At 37.5% G+C, this 20,133-nt stretch overlaps 1 protein-coding gene across 23 annotated transcripts in view; it reads left to right on the forward strand.

Annotated features, from left to right (window-relative positions):
• The window catches only part of Ptprd (protein tyrosine phosphatase receptor type D), a 481,801-nt gene that overhangs the window by 285,072 nt on the left and 176,596 nt on the right, over window positions 1-20,133 (forward strand). For 14 of the 23 annotated variants that reach the window (XM_038332350.1, XM_038332356.1, XM_038332352.1 and 11 more), the window contains 4 exons: window positions 9,575-9,763; window positions 13,318-13,428; window positions 14,725-14,736; window positions 16,744-17,013. In XM_038332350.1, coding sequence (XP_038188278.1) covers window positions 9,575-9,763; window positions 13,318-13,428; window positions 14,725-14,736; window positions 16,744-17,013 — 582 coding nt within the window. The remainder of the gene's footprint in view (window positions 1-9,574; window positions 9,764-13,317; window positions 13,429-14,724; window positions 14,737-16,743; window positions 17,014-20,133) is intronic. The other 9 variants (XM_038332353.1, XM_038332368.1, XM_038332363.1 and 6 more) reach the window with 1 other exon arrangement.

Genomic DNA, 20,133 nt, shown 5'->3' on the forward strand with positions numbered 1-20,133 from the left:
TTTCTTTGTTTCTATTTTGTTGATTTCAGCCCTCAGTTTGATTATTTCCAGTCTTCTACTACTCCTGGGTGAATCTGCTTCTCTCTTTTTTTTCTAGAGCTTTCAGGTGTGCTGTTAAGTCTCTAATGTGTGTTTTCTGTTTTCTTTATGTGGCACTTAATGCTATGAACTTTCCTCTTAGCACTGCTTTCATAGTGTCCCATTGGTTTGGGTATGATGTGTCTTTGTTTTCATTGAATTCAAGGAAAACTTTAATTTCTTTCTTTATTTCTTCCTTGACCCAGGGGTGGTTCAGTAGTTGACTGTTCAGTTTCCATGAGTTTGTAGGCTTACTGGGGTTAGAATTGTTGTTGAATTCTAGCTTTATTCTATGGTGATCCAATAGTACACAGGTGGTTACTACAATTTCTTTGTATCTATGGATGTTTGCCTTGTTACCAATTATGTGATCAGTTTTTGAGAAGGTTCTATGCGATGCTGAGAAGAAGGTATATTCTTTTCTATTTGGGTGGAATGTTCTATAGATGTCTGTTAGATCCATTTGGTTCATTACATCTGATATTTCTCTTATTTCTCTGCTAATTCTGTCTGGTTGAGAGTGGAGTATTGAAATGTCCTACTATTAGAGTGTGTGGTTTGATGTTTGCTTTGAGTTCTAGTAATGTTTCTTTTACATAAGTGGGCGCTTTTATATTAGGGGTATAGATATTCAGGATAGAGACTTCCTCCTGATGAATTGTTTCTGTTATGAGTATAAAGTATCCATCTCCATCTCTTCTGATTGATTTTAGTTTGAAATCAATTTTGTTAGATATTAGTATAGCCACACCCGCTTGTTTCTTTGGTCCATTTGATTGGAAAACCTTTTCCCAACCCTTTACTCTGAGATAGTGTCTGTCTTTAAGTTTGAGGTGTGTTTCTTGTAAGCAGCAGAATGTTGGGTCCTGATTTCGTATCCATTCTCTTAACGTGTTCCCTTTTATAGGTGAATTGAGTCCATTGATATTAAGTGATATTAAAGACCAGTGGTTGTTACCTCCAGTTATTTTTTCTGATGGTAGAGTTTGTGTGTTTCCCTTCTTAGAGTTGTGCTGGTGGAGGGTTGTCAGATGCTTGTGTTATTATGGATGTTGTTGGCTTCCTTGGTTTGTGATTTTGCTTCTAATATTTTCTGTAAGGCTGGGTTTGTGGCAACATATTTTTAAATGTTTTTGTACTGGAATATCTTGTTTTCTCCATTGATTGTGAATGCAAGCTTTGCTAGATATAGTAGTCTGGGCTTGCATCCATGGTCTCTTAGTGTCTGCAGTACATCTATCTAAGACCTTCTGGCTTTCATAGTTTCCATTGAGAAGTCAGGTGTAATTCTGATAGGTTTCCCTTTATATGTTACTTGACCTTTTCCCCTTGCAGCTCTTAATATTTGTTCTTTATTCTGTATGTTTTGTGTTTTGATTATTATATGGTGAGTGGATGCTTTTTTTTTTTTTTTTGATCCAGTCTATTTGGTGTTCTGTATGCTTCTTGTACCTTCATGGGAATATCCTTCTTTAGGTTGGGAAAGTTTTCTTCTATAATTTTGTTGAATATATTTTCTTGGCCTTTGAGTTGTTACTCTTCTCCTTCTTCTACTCCTATTATTCTTAGGTTTGGTCTTCTCACAGTGTCCCAGATTTCCTGGATGTGTTGTGTTAAGAATTTGTTGGATTTGTTTTGTTCTTTAATCAGTGAGTCTATTTCCTCTGTAGTATCTTCAGTGTCTGAGATTCCTTCTTCTATCTCTTGTATTCTGTTGGTAATACTTGTCTCTGCAGTTGCTGTTCATTTACCCAGATTTTCCATATCCAGCCTTCCCTTGGTTTGTGTTTTCTTCATTACCTCCATTTCATTTTTCATGTCTTGAACTGTTTCCCTTACTTGTTTGATTGATTTTTCTTGTTTTTCTTGGGTATCTTTTATCCATTTCCTCAACCTTTTGTTTGTCATCTCTATTTCTTTATAGCAGTTTTTCACCTCCTGTTTAAGGTCCTCTAATATTCTCATAATGTTCCATTTAAAGTCAATTTCTTCTATTTCTTCTGGAGTAGGGTGTTTAATTCTTGTTTCGTGATCCCTGGTTTCTGGTGATGTCATGTTGCCTTTTAGGTTGTTGGAGGAATTCTCACATTGGCGCCTGCCGATCTCTTCCTTTAAATGGAGCCAGGAGAGTCTTGGTCTCTTGGTCCAGTCTGCTGTGACTGACTCTCTGGGTGGATCTCCTCAGTGCAGGAGCAGGAACTGTTCCTGTCCATCTGGATAAAACTCCTCAGCACCGTCTGGATGAAACTCCTCAGCCTTCTGAGTTAATCTTATATTGCTGTGATAAAACCCCGTGGCCAAGGCAACTCAAAAAAGAAAGCACATGTTGACTTGTGATTCCAAAGAGTTAGAGTCGATGATGGTGGAGCTAAGGCATGGTATCAGGAACAGTTAAGAACTCACATCTACACCCAAGGGTAAGGAAGATGGCCTAAAGCCCATCTTTAGTGACACATCTCCTCCTCCAACAACACAATGCCACCTATTACTTCTCCAACAGTTCTACCAACTGGGTAACACACATTCATAGATATGAACTTATGGAGGCTGTTTTCACTCAAACCACAACACGAATCTCAACAGAACCTTTGATTTGTCAATGAAATCTGAATAACAAATATTTTGGTGACAGATGTGAGGAAGCATAACATTGATAGACATGAAAATCTTGTTGACATATCTGGTAATTTTTTTCAAGGACTATGACAAACGGTTCTTTAATAAAAATTTTTTTAAAACAAAAGTTCTTTTTCTTTTTTTTTTAAAGTGATCCAGACCTGGCTGCTGTCCAGGACCATGTCTGGTTGAGTAGCCCTACTGTGGTTGGTATCTGTGATGAAGTCCAAGTCCTATATTGCCTTCAATGGTCACATTGGAGTCCAGGGTTGGGGCCACAACATGAGGACTTGATGATGTTTGGGGGGGCATGCTGCTCCCAGAATAATCCTGATCTGAGTGGCCAGGATGTCGTCCAGGCCCAGTACTGCTGAAGGCCGTATCTTGGTCCGTGGTCTGGCTGTAACTCGGGTCTGTGTTAATGTCTGTGGCCCATGTCACCTCAGGGAGCCTTAAGTACCATGAGAGATGAAATCAGAGGACCAACATAAGCTGGCCCTGCCCTTCAATTGTCTAGGGAAAGCTGGCCTTGCCCTTTGCTGTACACTGCAGCAAGAGAGCTGGCCCTGACACTCACAGCCCTCATAAGAGAGCTGGCCCTAGCACTCAGGAGAGATGGCTCCACCCCTCACCACTGGCATGGGAGAACAGACCCTGATCACAGGGGCCTGGGAGAGCTAGGTAGCCCCCACCTGAAGCAGATGGCCCCATTGACCCAACCTGACCAGCTTAGCTACCACCCAGGCCCACAGCTGGGCCTTGGGTTGGCCCACTCTAACTTCTACCTCATGCTGGAGCTCGTGAAGGACTAGCCCTTTGGAAAAATTCCTGTAGGATCCTCAAAACTCAGGGAGGGCAGAGGATATTCCAAAGGAGTTCCTTTCGTTGAGAATCCAGTGTTGATGGTATATCAGAAACCAGAGACCTTGAAAGAGACTAGTACTCACTGTAATTAACATTTGCTAGAAAAAAATGATAGAACTAAAGATTATAATATGACACACCTAGGTCCCCAATTCCACCAGGAAGAAGGATATAAAATGTCACACATAGGTTCCCAATAACACCAGGACGTAGGAAGAGGTGTTGGAGGGTGAGAATGAAGAAGAAAAGAACTTTTTTGTTTATTTTTGAATTGTTTTGTTCTTATTTTTGTTTGTTATTGCCTGCTTGCTTTGTTTTGTTTTCTTTTGTGTGTGGGAGCACTACAGGTCTGAGAGGAGGATATGGGGGAACAGGGAGTGGAATTGGGGTACATGATGTGAAACTCCCAAAGAATCAATAGAGAAATTAAATTAAGGAAAGAAAAAAATAAACACATCAGGTTAAAAAGCCTAGTCAGGACAATTTCACCCTGTAATACCTCTGACAATGTTAGGTAATAAGAATTCCTCAAGGCCACCCCAGAAGATCTCTGTGGCCATAGAAGATAATTTAGAGTTCTGTGGTTTTCTTTCAAATATGAAAGGTTAAATATTTGTGGCATTTGAGTGAAAGTAAAGACCTTCAAAAAATTATTCATGGGTAAATGATAAAATCAGTTTAACCCAGAAAATTACACAATAGCTCTTAGTTAATCATTCAGAGCTATCCAAAGCATGGGTCCCTAGGAAACAGCGATATCCCTTTTCTCACAGATACTTTTCGAGTTCATTTATGACGTTAAGTTCAACAAAAATGGTAAATTAACTCAGCAAAATGCTGACATGCACATTTCTCTTCCTTTCAGTGTAACTGAAAGTTCCTATCAGCACATTTCATTAAGACAGAAACAGAGTCAGTGCTTGTGGCTCTATCTCCACGCCTGCTTTAACTGCTGTTCCAAAGTGGTGTGCGTGTGCATGTGTGTGTGTGAGTGTGTGTGTGTGTGTGTGTGTGTGTGTGTGTGTGACAGAGAGAGAGAGAAAGAGAGTCACTAAACACAACTGTGTAGTCGTCTGCCCTTTTAATGGCCTCTCAAAGTGGTAGACCAAATGGTTTCCTGAAGGTCAAGTCTGATTTAAATTGTTGATGAATTAGAAGCTAATTCTGCATGATTGAATATTAATACAGAACAGTGATAAGTAAGGCACTTTAAACCTTAATAAGCACATTAATGAATAGCACCAAATGTTTTTCTTTTCACCTCGTGTAAAAGTTTGAAAGTGCTAACATTGATGGCTTGTTAGTTTTTGATAGTCTTTCCTTCAGAGTGTTCATTTGGTTAAGGTGTTAATTTTGCTGATTTGATGCCCAAGTTTCCACTGACGTGATAAACTGTCAAAACTTATGTTATCAAATGGCCAAGACAGTTTTATATAAATTACTAATAAATATAGAGGATCGAAAAAGCAATTAACATCTTCTAAACTACACCCACTGAGATAAGCGTTCCAATTAGAAATTTCATTATTTCCACCATCTATTTTAGGTTGAATACTGAGTTTTATTGCCAAATACCTGACAGTCAAGTTGGAAGCAAGCCCCATCTGTCAACTTGTAACAGCTCTGGCTGTTTGAATCTGTTACATTGTGATGCCTCTCATGAAAATTAATGAAGGTAGTAGATTCAAAGAGGTTCTGTGCAAGGAAGGGTGGTGGATAGAATTTAATTACCCTTATTAAGACTAAGAAAGAAATTCCCTTTACATCCCCTTGTCGATTAATATGCAGAGAGGTATTCTTTACCATGTACTTGTGGACATGAAAAGGAGGCTCTGGAGTGTTCTTCTTCAGCCAAGAAGGGAAAGAAAGTAGATGTAAATGTATTAGTCTGCTTGGGAGGCACATGTCTTTGCTTTAAGGAAACTCCAAGATGAGGGCTCCATTTCCCATAGACAGTTATTAAATCGAGATTTCCTAAGGAAGAGCCTTTAGGAAGTGCCTGAAACAAGTGCATGTGTGAGACTGACTATTGGACTGACTCTTTAGAATGATGCACATGTAAAAGGGAATTGATCAGGAAAGCAATATTGATACATCTATAGGCAACTGGTAGGTAAAGTTTGTAGGAAGATGTAGTGCCCTGTGCAATACAGACCACCCAGGAAACCCAGGATGGATGTTTAAAATTATTAGCCTAACTTGGTTGCCAGAAAGATGAAGAATAAAAACCAAATGTAAGATTTTTTCCATACATCTAACTTCTAAATGATGAAGGTAGTGCACTGCACTTTTGAGCACAAGAGGTGAATTGTTTTTATCATTTGAAGCAGTTTACCATCAATAGCTGCCAAGTAAGATGTTTAATAACAAGTGCAGTTCAGAACCTGTTGATCTTTCTCCTTTTTCTGTTTGTTTCCTCCAACAACATATGAATATATTGACAAAACTTATAAAGACATAAAGCATACCCTAATGGAATTCAGCTGAAATAGATTTTAAATTAATATAGCCCAATTCTCAAGGTACTGCCCATCTCACTTTTAACTTTTAATTTTGCTTTTTTTTTTTTTGATTTTGAAATTAATGGAAAATATCTTTATTTAACATGATCCAGGACATGCAAGTTTTTTTTAAACTGTGTGGTTTTTTTATACAATAGTGTCATTGGAAGATAAGATTGTCTATAAATAGTGATGATTGAAACTAGATGATAGGCTTATTACAAATTTGCTCTATTTTTGTTTGAAAATTTGCATAATAAAGCACAAAGAAACATATGGCACATTTTTTCCCATTAATGATGAAGCATACCAGCCAAACTTGTTGGAAATACCAGCACTTTGGGAAATATTGAAACAGGAAAGTTGAAAGTTCCTGGCCTCTGGGGCTATAGAGTAAGTTCTTTTCTTAAGATCCAGAAACACAAACAAGCAAAGAGACAAATATCTTTTACTCTTTAACTATTTTAATATCTTAATATTACCTCTTGTTTCATGTGAAGATTTTTATGCACTTTTATTTCTAACAGAGATATTTATGGCAGCAGATATGTTTGGGTAGATTAACTGATGGTTAGACCATGTGAACACTCACTTCTTTTGCTTCTTCATTTAGTTTATAGATTGATCTTGAAACACTGATTATTTTTGAATAATAAATATTTATTCCTCCGCTAACTGTCATCAAACATTACTAGATGCTGAGGATACAGCATCAATTAAACAGGAAACATTCCCAGAGGTTGCATTTCAGCCTGAAGGAAACAACTGTAATCAATAAACAATTATATTACACATCTTTTTTTGGGGGGGGGGGTTTCATGGTACGATAGTTATATTTTATTCTATCATTCTTTTTTTTTCTTTCTCATGGTTTATTTTTTTTATATTTAAAAATTTCCATCTCCTTTCCTCCTCCTCCCCCCTCCCTCCGCTCCTCCTCTCCCTTCCCTCCCCTCCTTCTCCCCCTTCCCTTCACTTCCCTCCACCCATACCTCCCCTCCCTCCCTCTCAAGGCCAAGGAGCCATCAGGGTTCCCCACTCTATGCTAAGTCCAAGGTCCTCCCAACTCCCCCCAGGTCCAGGAAGGTGATCGACCAAGCTGAGAAGGCTCCCACAGAGCCCGTCCATACAGAAGAATCAGAGCCCAGCGCCGTTGTCCTTTGCTTCTCAGTCAGCCCCTGCTGTTGGCCACATTCAGAGAGTCCGGTTTGGTCGCATGATCCATCAGTCCCATTCCAACTGGAGTTGGTGATCTCCCTTTAGTTCTGTCCCACCGTCTCCATTAATTTTGCTTTTGAGATTCAAAAAATCATTTTGAAGGTCCTAACCACTGTATCTGACTCTGATCTACTGTAGACCTCTACATTGCTGAGAATAAATAGGAATTTGAATATTGAATATATGTGATTCCACTTTCTCTTTCAACTTATATACTTCATTAAAATTAACTTATTATTTCTTTGTTTGTTTTATAATTTATCCATCCAAATCTCAAATACATGGTCTGGTAATAGATAGTCTCTCCCCAATGTGAATATCAAACTCAAATGCACAGCTTATTTCCCCAAAGTCTTTAGTTTAAATTATTAGCTGATCAGCTTTCTCTTGCAATGGACTAGGATTATTCACAAAATCATTCCCATTTTTTCATTAATAGCACTTGACATTTTTTTCAGTAATCAGAATCTGTTTTCATCACCTCTTTCCAGAAACTCTTAGACTTGGGATACACTGGCATTTGAAATCCTGATTATTGTGATGTCAATAATCACAATATCTGGTTATAAATAAGATGTGAAAGAACGCATGTTGCACAGGGAGAAATTGTAGATTTACCTGCTTGTTGCTCTGGTAGCATTGTTGAGGAAGAGACTGCATGTGTTTGAAGGAGATTAGAAAAACTTTTGAAATAAGTTGATTTCAACAGAGGAACGGGACCTGACTAACAAAGAGCTTGGGCATCAAAGTATTGGAGATGGAATGTTAACAAGTCTATAGAGAAAGGTAGTAAACCCACATAGGTCCAACTGACAGCATCAGTGTAGAGATTCTGCAGTAGAAATTGGAATGCTACCTGTTTAGAAGTCAGATAAAGTGGACCCATGGGTGTCTGGAGCTTGTAGGAACTATGAAGAAGCCAGATGTCTCACTTACGTTTTTTTTTTTTTCACTTATTTTTATGTTTGCAAGTCAGTTTAGAATGAAGCATTTCAGTGGTCATGAGGAAATGTATATTAAATTGATACAAAGGCCAATTGGTAGTCAAATGTTTGACGATAGTGTTCGTAGAAATATTGCCCATCAAGCTAAAATCACAAGTAGGACCAATGTGGAGAACACTTTCTAGCCCTGGTTGGAAGTATTACCATGTTAATTTATTGCTATAAGCATGGTGATAAGGGTGGGGCAGGGGTAATCAGTTTATAATTTCTCAAGATCTATGTCTGGAGCAATTTCAATACGACAGGGAGATTTTTCCCTTAAGTGGGATAGATATTCAAGATGCAGGAGTCACATCTTTTATATTACTAACCATTTGGAAGACATTCTCACATTGTAAAGAATGAATATTTTTATGTTAATAACTGGTTGCCTTTGTTCCATGGTAAAAATTAATCTGAAGTTTCTGACTAATAGAAATTTCTTGGGAAATTTCATCCTGGTGAACCACGCACTTCTTTGAAAAAAATGTGACAGAACACACACACACACACACACACACACACACACACACACACAGTGGAAGCTCAAGTGCTTTATATAAAATATGGTCTATCATGTGTATAACCTAATAATTCCCCTATGCTTTAGTTAATCACCAGATGACTTGCAACAGGATTCATTGTAAATTTTTATGGGTAAATGGTGATACTGTATTGTTTAGAGACTGACAATGGACTCAGCAGTTGTGCATTTTTCAGTCCTCATATAGGTTAAGTACAGAAGTCATGTGTGTGCAGCTTTATTTGAAATCTACTAAAAGCATATCCCCTTGGAGTAGAGAGAGCTTGCTATGCCTATGAACCTACTTGCTTGCTTTCATTTACTTCTGCTTAATTCCCTTACATTCTGCTAGATCCTGTGGTGTGCTAGTGTCATTGTCTAGACTTAGCATATTTCCATCTTACTAAAGAAAACAAAATCCCCTCTTCCTGTCTGCCAGCTGTCAAACTTTTCTCCCTAAAGATCCACTGTAGACACTTCCCTTTGGTACTTGCTAGTCCTGGCAAGTACTGTTGTGGCCATTACTAACCCAAGAATACTCCTGCATCACCTCATCAGAGGGATTTATGACACAGTGAGCTTTTTGTTAGTTCATTGCCCTTCCACATAGATAATGTACAGCACTGATTGGAAATAGACATGCTACCACGTTCCCATGATACAATAGTGTATGGTTTGTGTTTAGATCTCAACAAATGTTGAATACGTAGAGGATCAGATGTATGAAAAACAATGAATCCATGATTGACTTTAGCTTTGTTAAAATCATTGTGTTACTTTTTGTCTTGCAGAGGATCAGATTCCTAGGGGTTTCCCTACCATTGATATGGGCCCACAACTGAAGGTGGTGGAACGTACCCGCACAGCCACCATGCTCTGTGCAGCCAGCGGGAACCCGGATCCAGAAATCACGTGGTTTAAAGATTTTTTACCTGTTGACACAAGCAACAACAATGGTCGTATTAAGCAGTTACGATCAGGTAGGGTCTTGTCACTGTTTCTAGTATCTCCTGGACAGTTTTAAAAAATACCTTTCCTTTATTTTTATTCTTTAATTTCATATTGATTTTATTTAAAAATTTTTTAGGTGTTGATTTATCTCTTTCTTCTCTTTGCTGTCATTTTATGTGTCTCCATGTTGGTGAGGCCATGGCCTCATCCAGAATCTGTCTTCCCTTGATGTGTTTTGCGACTTCTGTTTAATCCACATTGCTCACTGCTGTGACTGTATTCTTAATAATTTTTAATTTACTGCTTTTCTGCAGTATTTGATGGGTCCATTTTCTCTTCTTTCTTCTTTCTTCATTTTCTTTTGAATGAAATTTATTTCAACATTGGATTTCATTACAAACTTGCAAGGTGCTTCAGTGGCTATTTCCATATAAAATGTTCATTTTAAACAAGAAAATGATTCAGTTATATTCAAGTGTTTTTTTTTTCTGCTGTCTTTTCTGCATTTAAACTCATCCAAGAAGCAAAGTTTAGTGAGTCTGGGCACATCTGCTTTCTTTTCACTACTACACAATACACAGAAACATCAATTCTCGAGTGGCCAGACCAATTTTTTAAAGCACTTTTCTAAGTACCAGTGAAATGAAGGTATTTGATTAGCACCGTTTCTGTGTCATTGTTAGTGAGCACTGCCCACACAGTAGCCACGGTAGTGTGTGCCCATGCTCGGGGGCTTTGACCCCTCCAGTGACTGGATCTACAGAAGTCTGCTTTGGTGTAGACTACAGCTTTTGCTGTTTTCTTTCTCTCTCTTTACTCCAGCTCCTTCTCCTGTTCTCATCCCAGTTTATTCCTTTGCTCTCTGTAGATTAAAACAGAAAAAGTTCTATATTTCTTAAAGTTTAGAGCCTGTCCCTAGGTAATTTCACAGGAATGTATACTAATAATCTCTGTGCTATGATATTGCTAGTGATATAGATGTAAAATTCTAAGTTGTTAACTGCCTGTCTTCCCAGAATTCTCAGCCTTTGACCTGTCCTGTGATGTTAAAGCGTCTTGTTAACTGACTCTCTTGCTTGTTGTCAGCAGAATTGTGTAGATTAGCATTCTGTTATTGTAAATAAATAATTATTCACATGTAACATAAATGATTTAGTGTAATAAAGCTTTAACTCTGAAAAATTTGTACCAAATTATGAGGAATATAATAATATTTTTATGCTGTCTTTCTTCTCTCCGTATTTAAATCTCCAGAATCCATTGGTAAGTGCTTAGTTCTGAAGCGCACTTCACCCCCACTAATTTCCATATTCAGAATATGATTATTATTATTAATAATAAAATGCATGGCATGCATTTTACTAACTGTCAGTGTAGGCACCAGATCTGTATAGTGGCACACACATTCATTCATACCTCCACAGAACTGTTTATCTTAAGAACACTGTATAAAGAAATAAAATAGTCCACGAGTTATCACACAGTTCTAGCATAATGAGTAGCATAAGATTCCTACCCTCAGTGTTTGCTTTTAGCTAGTCTGTAGTATTTCCTCAAATAGTATATACATATATATATATATATATATATATATACATATTTATATATATATATACTTAAATAGCTTAGCCAGTATTTCCCTAAACTATGTCACTAAAATGCTGTATATTTTTGAAAGGGTACAAAGCTTATAAGATATACTTCTAACCCTATGTGAACCCAGCCTTAAGAACACAGTTGCTTCTCTGAAAAAGGCAAGTCTGCCTACTATGACCTTTGCCCTCTGTGGTTTAATGCACCTTGCTTTTATGATCGACTGATATGATCTAATATATTCCTGTTTACCGATAGAGTAATTCAAGTTTCTTTTAAGATCTTATTTAATTCTGTAAATCTAATCGAGTTCTTCTCCCCAGCCCTAGCCCCCTTCTTCTCGTACTAATGCTTCTTCTTTCTAATCTTGTTTGCATTCATATTATCCACCCAGGTGGTACACCAATAAGAGGTAAGAATGCTGACCTAACGCTCACAGAATGATCTTGCTCATTCTCCCTGTCCTCTCATCCTTCTCATCTCTGTCTGCTTTTCAGAGCCATTCCCATACTGTCCATCAACCTGATTTCTTTCCCTCCGTTTGGTTATGATTCGTGACTCTCATATTGTGGACTTTCCTTTTCCTTTTTTCTCTTTGTTTTGTTCATTTCTTTATTTATGAAAATGATTATTTAAGTTCTGATATGCTTCAAAGAAAGCATATCCAGGTCGTCAGACCACAAACCAGTTACAGCTTACCATCTGTCCCTCTTTTTTTTTCTTTTCTTCTTCCTTTTTCTTTTTTCTCTTTTTTTTTTCCTTTTTTTTCTTCTTCTTTTACCTTTTTTTTGTCCAACCGGAGAAAAAAAAAGATCATTTTTTTTCTTCCTTAGCTGTTCTTGTTCTGGACCAAAGCCAGGGCGGTCTGGAGAACAGTGGCAGACATGCAGAAGACAGCCTGGACCGTCTGCTTTTTGTCTTTATCTTTCAAAAGGATTTTGCTTTTGTTCTTCAATTCTTTTTTCTCTTACTGTCTTAAAGTCAAAGAATGACTCCCCTTCCACCTGACCCCTCCTACAGTCTGACAGCAGTGCTTTTTTCTCCACTTCTTTTTTTCTTGGGTGCTCGTCTCTGGATTTTTGGATCTTCTGTCCTTCAGCCGTGGAAACAGGTTCTCGGTACTCTTGGTGGTATGTGGTATTGCCGGTTTTTCATACTTTGACTCCGTGTGCGTTTCTTTTGTAATTCTTCTTTTGTATTTTTCTTGGGGTTTTGTGACACCACACTGCTAATCCCACAGTGGATTTTGATGGGTGTCTTAGGGGATCCATCCAGAGGTCCTCAAGCAGTGATTGGTTGGCTCTTCCTGGCTGGCCTGGGCCTTGCTTTTGAACTTTTTAAAACTCCTCTAATGCAAATGCTCTTTGTTTTTCAGCAAATGTCAGAAATGATTGTAAGTTGTGGCAAACTGTCTTTCTTTTCTTAAAAAGTCTGCATGTCTTAAGGGAGTTTTATTTCTTTAATTGCTCTTTTCATAATTGATAATAACTAATTTTAATTTTTTTTGCTTTGTGCAGCCTTTTTGTGCTCGCTGCGTATTTTTGGGCTTTCTTCCACAGAAGACTTTCTTGAAAACTCAGCCTGGTTTTTTTGAGCGTACCTATCTTTTGCGCCACTTTTGCTGCCAAAATGAAACAAAACAAAACCAAATATTAATCTTTTGTTTTATTTAAAAGCCATACTTCCTTGAAGCAGTCTCACCCATCTTCATTTTATTAGTCTAGGAGCTAAGAGTGCTAATTATGACTAGAAGTCTTGCTTGGGAAAAAGATATTGTTTCCTTATGCTAGCATTGATGATGTAAAAAATAATCTATATATGTTTTTCTCATCGCATCATTTTCTGTCTGTGCAACTTAGCAAGAGATTGAACCGACGTTGAGTGGACCTTCGCTTTGCAGGGCTTTTCATATTGTTAAGAGGTTTAGCTTGCTGAACCTCAAAAGCCTTCTCTGACCATATCTTTGGTGATATATTTTATATCTATACAGGAGCCCTGCAGATCGAACAGAGTGAAGAATCTGACCAAGGAAAATATGAGTGTGTTGCCACCAACAGCGCGGGCACTCGTTACTCTGCCCCTGCCAATTTATATGTCAGAGGTAGGAATGGCATAACCCTGGCATGACTTCTCCATTCAGGCTCAGAGGGAGTTGAGATGCTCACAGGGTCTATGTGATTATGGAAGTGTTTAATAAGAGGATTTGGTAATGATTACTGTTGTGGAAGCAGTTTACTAAGTAGAACATTAAAATTTGATATCTGTTGTTTTTCAATCTACATGAGGCTTGAGGTTTGTAGGTAACTGTTTGCATTGTTTCTTCTTATTCTACTTTGATTGTACGGAATGACTGTGCTTTGCATTTGTTTGAAGTTTTCTTCTTTCCTTGCACTTTTTTTTCTGTTGTTTCTCATTTGTTTCCTTACAAATTTTGAAGTAAGTGCTCGGTGTATTACTAACCAGCTCTAAGCATGAAGGTGTTTATGTTTATGACCTCTGCTGTGGAGCTAAGGGCATAAAGTCTCCAAACTAAGAAAAACAGTTACTAGATAAAAAAAAATAGCACAATTGCATTCTTTCCTCTTATGCTGTCCTAATTAAATCACAGTTTTATATTTGTGAATATGCATTTATACGCCATAGGGTAATGATCGTATTTTAGGAAGTAGTATTAGCTCTTCTTGAAGTAAGAATGAAGTATAAAGATCCAGTCATATTTTCTTATGAGTATTTAAATGATTGCATCTTGAGCATAGGAATGGCTATAACTTTTAATTCAGCTGGAAGGTATACACCCCTCTTTCCAAAGTTCTCAGAGCTGGATTTTGTTTTGCTTTGTTTTCTATTGAAAACATTTCCGTTGTAGGTCTACAAAACCAAATAATCATAGGAGGCATGGGTGGGGGAGGGAATGGTTCAGCCTGTTCTTTAAGATACTACAGAATGGGGTTCCTTAAGAAAATACCTAGCTTGATTTTGAAATTTTTGTCAGTGACAATTGTGTGCCCCTGGGGATGCCTTTTGCCTCCCTCTCTGTGGAGTCTGTAGCTGGGGTGGGGTTGGGAGTGCTGTGCACCGAGAATCTTCCCTAAATTATTTGAGGGCCCCAATCCTTTTTTCTCACAATGGTGACCTCCTTTGCTGCATGAGGCATGCATTCCTTCTTCTATGGAAAATTTCAAAATGATGCTAGCTATTGTTCCTAATACTGCATTAGTCTATGAGGTATTGCTAACTTTTCCATCTGAGGTAGGAAGATGAACTAGAATTACTTAACAATGTTCAAGTAGTGGTTGAAAGCCTTGATATGGCCTTTTTACTCTCTCTGTGTTTCCCTTGTTTTTCTCCTTTTCCTCATTTCATTGTGTTCTGCATCAAATCCCCCTACATCCCTCAGAGCTGCGAGAAGGTTGGTGTGTTTTTTACTTTTTACCCACCTTAAAAAACTATTACTTAAACCAATAACAAAGAATACAAATGAAATGAATGTAGCTGCACTGTGGTCTTCTTTTGGTTAATGGTATATAATTGCAGAGAATGTTCTGGTCTTGGCTTCTGTTGCTTGCTGGTGGTGTCTAAATGCCGTGCATGATGGGAGAAAATATACCTGGGTGCATGGGAACTGGTAACGTGTAACTTTCTATGGTCCAGTGCATTGGTCAGTGTTCCTGCTTTCCTACCCCCACCCCCAGCTCTTCCCATCTTCCACCCACCTTTTATTTTTGTCTTCTCAGGGTGCCTGCTGCCCACAGGTGATGTTTTATTATTGTTCCCTGGCACCTCCATTTTTCTTGATATGTTCTTTGATGCCTCAGAGTCTGTGATGGCCCCTGCTTGCTTCAAACCTCTGAGTTGACTCCAGGAGGCATGCTTAGCCCCATCCTTTCCTATGGATGTCACTCACCCTTACACCATTGCAGTGAGCCCTCTCCAGGTAGAGGTTTTCTGATCCTAAGTGTAGCCAGAGTTTCCAGACAGAATCCCTTTCTATCTTGGGGTTAAGAAGTTGTTTCCACGTCCTTTCCTATAACTTCAGAAATCAGTGTTTGCTCTCTGTATTTACAGTGTACTCGTGAAGGTTGCTCCTTTGGTTTTAATATTCTCACAGTTTAAGGTTTTGCCCCTGAAGTCCCAGACAGAAGCTATTTCTTCCTCACCTGAGCTTTTTACATTGTCAAGGTGCATGAATTTAACACAGCAGAGCATGCAGATTATCTGAAGCAGGAGCACTGAACCGTGTTTGCTTGGTAGTGGGTCTTTTATTTGTTTTTATCTTTTCTGTGTCATGTTGTTTTAATATGATAACTCCTCTTAATGTCACATCCTGCTATGTATTTTAGATCCAGTGTCCACCACTTTGAATATAGACATAAATTCCATTTACTGGATTCTGTGGTCATTGATGCTATTTAACCTTCTATACAAGCTGGATGGAATCCTGAGTGTGAATACCCTCCCCAAGTCTACAAACCTTACCTGTAACAACCTCTCTGTAATCTTCTAACCTCTTACCTTCTAACTTCCAAACTAGTCCACATCTCAGTCACTACACTCTACCTTCTTTCTTTGTCTTTATTCTTAATTTCCCACTATTCCTTCTTTGCCCTTGTCAAGGATTCCAGCCATTCTTCCGTTGTTCTATTGTGGGCCTTAAGAGTCCATCTTGTGCATGACTCGCATGACTCAATCCAGTATAGAATCTACTGATGTTGTATGTTTCTTCTTCTGTGACTGTCAGTTTCTATATGCACACACATAATCACAGCTACACAGTAGACATATCTCACAGACACAAACACAGACACACATACACACACAATATATATATGTACACACACACATATATATGTATATGTATATGTATTTCTGTGTTTGCTAGTTGAAGTTTTGAGCTGAAAGCAAATCAATTGCTGTTTCAGTGTACTCAAGGTGATGCTTTCCAGGGCTGGGATGTGACACCCCATACACACATTCATATCAGCTAGGAGTACACAGCACTATGTCAGTCTTGATACTCACACATGCTGATGACCATCCTGTCGGCTTTTGCATATACATGCCTGCATAGAATCATTGTTATATGCATGTATGTATATATTTTGGTGTTTATCTTATGCATGGTGTTTGTATATTGTTAACTTGTAGATAGTTTTTCTTTTTTGTGTGGGCCTATGTAGGTCTGAATCAACTGTTGTATGATGTGTCTAAGATATCAATGATTAAACTAAATAAATGATTCTGTGTATACACACACCATACTTGTATGGTCTGTATTATTCACAGTTTTTTGTTGTGATTTTGGATAATTTATAATTCAATTGTTTAATCATGTCTGTATGGTGCATGTCATGTGTTTAACTAGCTGCTTTATTCTTGCCTTGTATATGTTATCATGTTGCCTTGTGTTTTGTTCCAGTTCGCCGTGTTCCACCAAGATTCTCTATCCCACCCACTAATCATGAAATAATGCCAGGTGGAAGTGTTAATATCACCTGTGTGGCAGTGGGGTCACCAATGCCTTATGTGAAGTGGATGTTGGGGGCAGAAGATCTGACACCTGAAGATGATATGCCAATAGGAAGAAATGTCCTCGAACTGAATGATGTAAGACAGTCAGCAAATTACACCTGTGTTGCTATGTCAACACTGGGCGTCATTGAAGCAATAGCACAGATTGCTGTCAAAGGTATGCTGAGATCATGCTCTGAAAATCTTAATTATGCTCATCCTAGATTCAGGATTTTAAAATTAACCAATTCATCACTCAGTGCTTCAGTTGTATAGTACCTAATCCCATCTGTCATAGTATAGAAAATGTTCATGTCATAGATGGACCAATTTCTCTCACCTTTCCCTTTCTTTTTCTCTCCTTTTCTTCCTTCTTTCCTTTGTGGGATGGCCATATGAGTGTTTCACCACTAATCAGCATCCTTTTCTTTCTGTCATTTTAATTTTGATGAGTTTTCATTGAACTGCAGGCTATGATTTAACTTACACTGTACCCTATACAAGTCATCAGTCAGTGACCTCTTACTTTAGCCTCCTAAGGAAGTGGGATCAAAGATTTATTACTCAAATCTATTTGCAGACTCTTTCCTAAGATATTAGGAATCTAAATTTGGATAATTATTAGAATTGTTAGGAGCAAGTCTGACTTAGTCACTGGGTAGATAGAGTCAGGAATGTTATACCAGGTCTACTGTTCTGCTAAGATGGATGGCCTGCAGACTTTGATTTGGTACAGATTTTTGATACGAGTCATGAGAAGAATATTAATGAGTGTCATTAAATGCATTAAATTTCTGAAAAAATAGAAATAAGAGATAGTGATGGAATCAGTATGATCTTATAATAGTTGCTGTATTTGATGGCCCTACCATTAAGAATCAAAATGTAAATGGATCTGTTCTATCTTAGCTCTGTCCTTTACCTTGCATATGTGAATACTCATGAAATATTCTCTTCTTCAACAATTGTACTAAATATAACCAGCGTGTTATAGTCTGTGAACATTTTTCCAGCAAAAAAATGGAGTTGAATATGTGTGAATATCACTTTCTTTTACCCAGTACTTATATAATTCTAGAAAACTTACAAATTGGGTCATAGTGAGTGTGATTTGAGTTTCCTGTCAGTGTCTAGAATTAGTCCAAAATGAACTCAAATCATTCTGTTTGGGAAGCATGGATTTATAAAAGGCATCACACTTGTTAAAATTGGTATCATATCTCTAACTGAGCATATATATCCAGCATATCATATGGCATAAGAACAAAAGTATACATTATCCATATTGCATCATGCAATCTAATGTCTTATTTATCCTTAAACTACTAAGGATGTTTGTCCTTGTTGCATGTTATAGATATATGCCCTTATTGTACAGAAGTGTGCTAGTTCAACCAATGATGCCAGTTTAGGAAACACAACCTCATTTAGCAACAGTTTTATTTTCCTGCAGCATTCAGAGTTATTCATTCTGCAGACAGTTCAGAATATTTAAATAAATGTATTTTTGCTACTAATTTTAGTAATAACTCTTTGCTAAATATTGTGATTATGTGAATATTAGTAATATGCAGAAAGCATACCACCTAGTTTTATTATAGGCATTTGAGCTTCCAATATTTGAGGTTTGCAAAAGACATTAAAGATTTTTGAAGTGAGAGAAACACCAAATAATTATCATATTCATTTTTGTGTCCTTGTTGTCCTGAATGTTCCTGTTTCCCTATCTTTTCCTACTTCAAATATGAAATAAAAAGGTAAAAATTGAAAGAAGAAAGAAAGAGAACAAAACAGGAAAAAATATTAAAGTCTGGTGTTTCTAAGCTGCTGTCCTACATAGTTTTGTGATCCTGGTCTCATGCTAACAGAATATGATTTAATTATAAGCATTATCATTTGGAGATTTTTGGCTTTTTATCCAGCATAAAACTTACAAATGAGACCTCCAGTAATGATGGCTTGCAGTCTTAAGATGTTTTTTGAGATTTGTTCTGTTAAAAGGAGAAATTCAGATAGCCAAAAGAACATATTTAAATACTGAGATTTGTTGAATAGCTATAATCTTAGATATATCCAATGAAGAATACAAGAAAAAATATTATTGACAAAATACTTTAGAATGTGACTTGTGAATATGTCTTTAAATCCCCAAGAAATTTTGAGAATTATGAAGAAACATGACAAAATTATTGTTCTACTTCCCTTCTTTTGTGTGTGTGGGGGTAGGGTGGGTGAGGTGGGGTGTGTTTGGAGGGAAATTGATGAGAATCAATCCAGAAAGTACACTGTCATAGTTCTACCTTAATAATTTTAGATAGGTTATTTTTAAGTATCTTAGTCATTTTCTATTGCTTTCTGAAATACCAATAACCAACAGCAATTGGGGAAGAAAGGGTTTATTTTAGCTTAAACTTATATATCACAGTTCATCATTGAAGGAAGTCAGGCCAAGAAACCTGGAATTGGAAGTGTAATAGAGGCCCTGGAGGCTCACTGCTCTCTAGCCTGCTTATCACGGCTTTCTCACCTCTCTTGCTTTTGTATATGCCCCGAGACGACCTGTGCTTGGGTGACACTACCCACAATGGCTGGGTCCTCCCACATTAATCACCAATTAAGAAAATACTCACATAGACTTAGCCACAAGCCAATCCATGGAGACATTTTCTTCATTGTGCTTCACTCTCCTCAGATAACTCTCTAACTTTTGTAAAGTTGACAGTGAGTGAGCCAAGACACTAAGAAATTCATAATGTTCTTTCTGTTTTTTACAAATAGAAAAATATCAATTCTAGTCCTTTAATATCCATGTCCATATATTCCATACTTAATGTTTATTGGTATGTATTTACATTAATTTATTGAACCAGGGATTAAGTGACCAAACATTGGAAGTAAAAATTATAATAACTGCAGTTAGTGTTTATAGGAGCCCCAGACAAAGTCTATGTGTATTACTGACTTAGCTCATTAATCTCCACAGCAAATCTGTGAAATATAGCTACTCCACAGTACAGTGAAACTCCGGTAATGCAACAAGTCCAGTTTTCTTGTGAGGAAACAAAAGTCAAAAGACATTAAGTGATTTATCCAGGATCACGTAGTGAATAAGTGTAGATATGAGTACAACCCGCAAAACGCCATCATCTGCTAGAAAATGGGATCTTGGCCACCTATTTGTATTTTACTGTTCTCTTGACCTCTTTGGACATGTTACATTGCTTTATCTGATTAAATCTTCAGTAGTGGTATAATCTTGTCAAATTAATAATAGAACATAGTGATTGGTATAACAGCT

Source organism: Arvicola amphibius, chromosome 6, assembly GCF_903992535.2.
Source record: "Arvicola amphibius chromosome 6, mArvAmp1.2, whole genome shotgun sequence".
Classification (NCBI taxonomy): Eukaryota; Metazoa; Chordata; class Mammalia; order Rodentia; family Cricetidae; genus Arvicola; species Arvicola amphibius.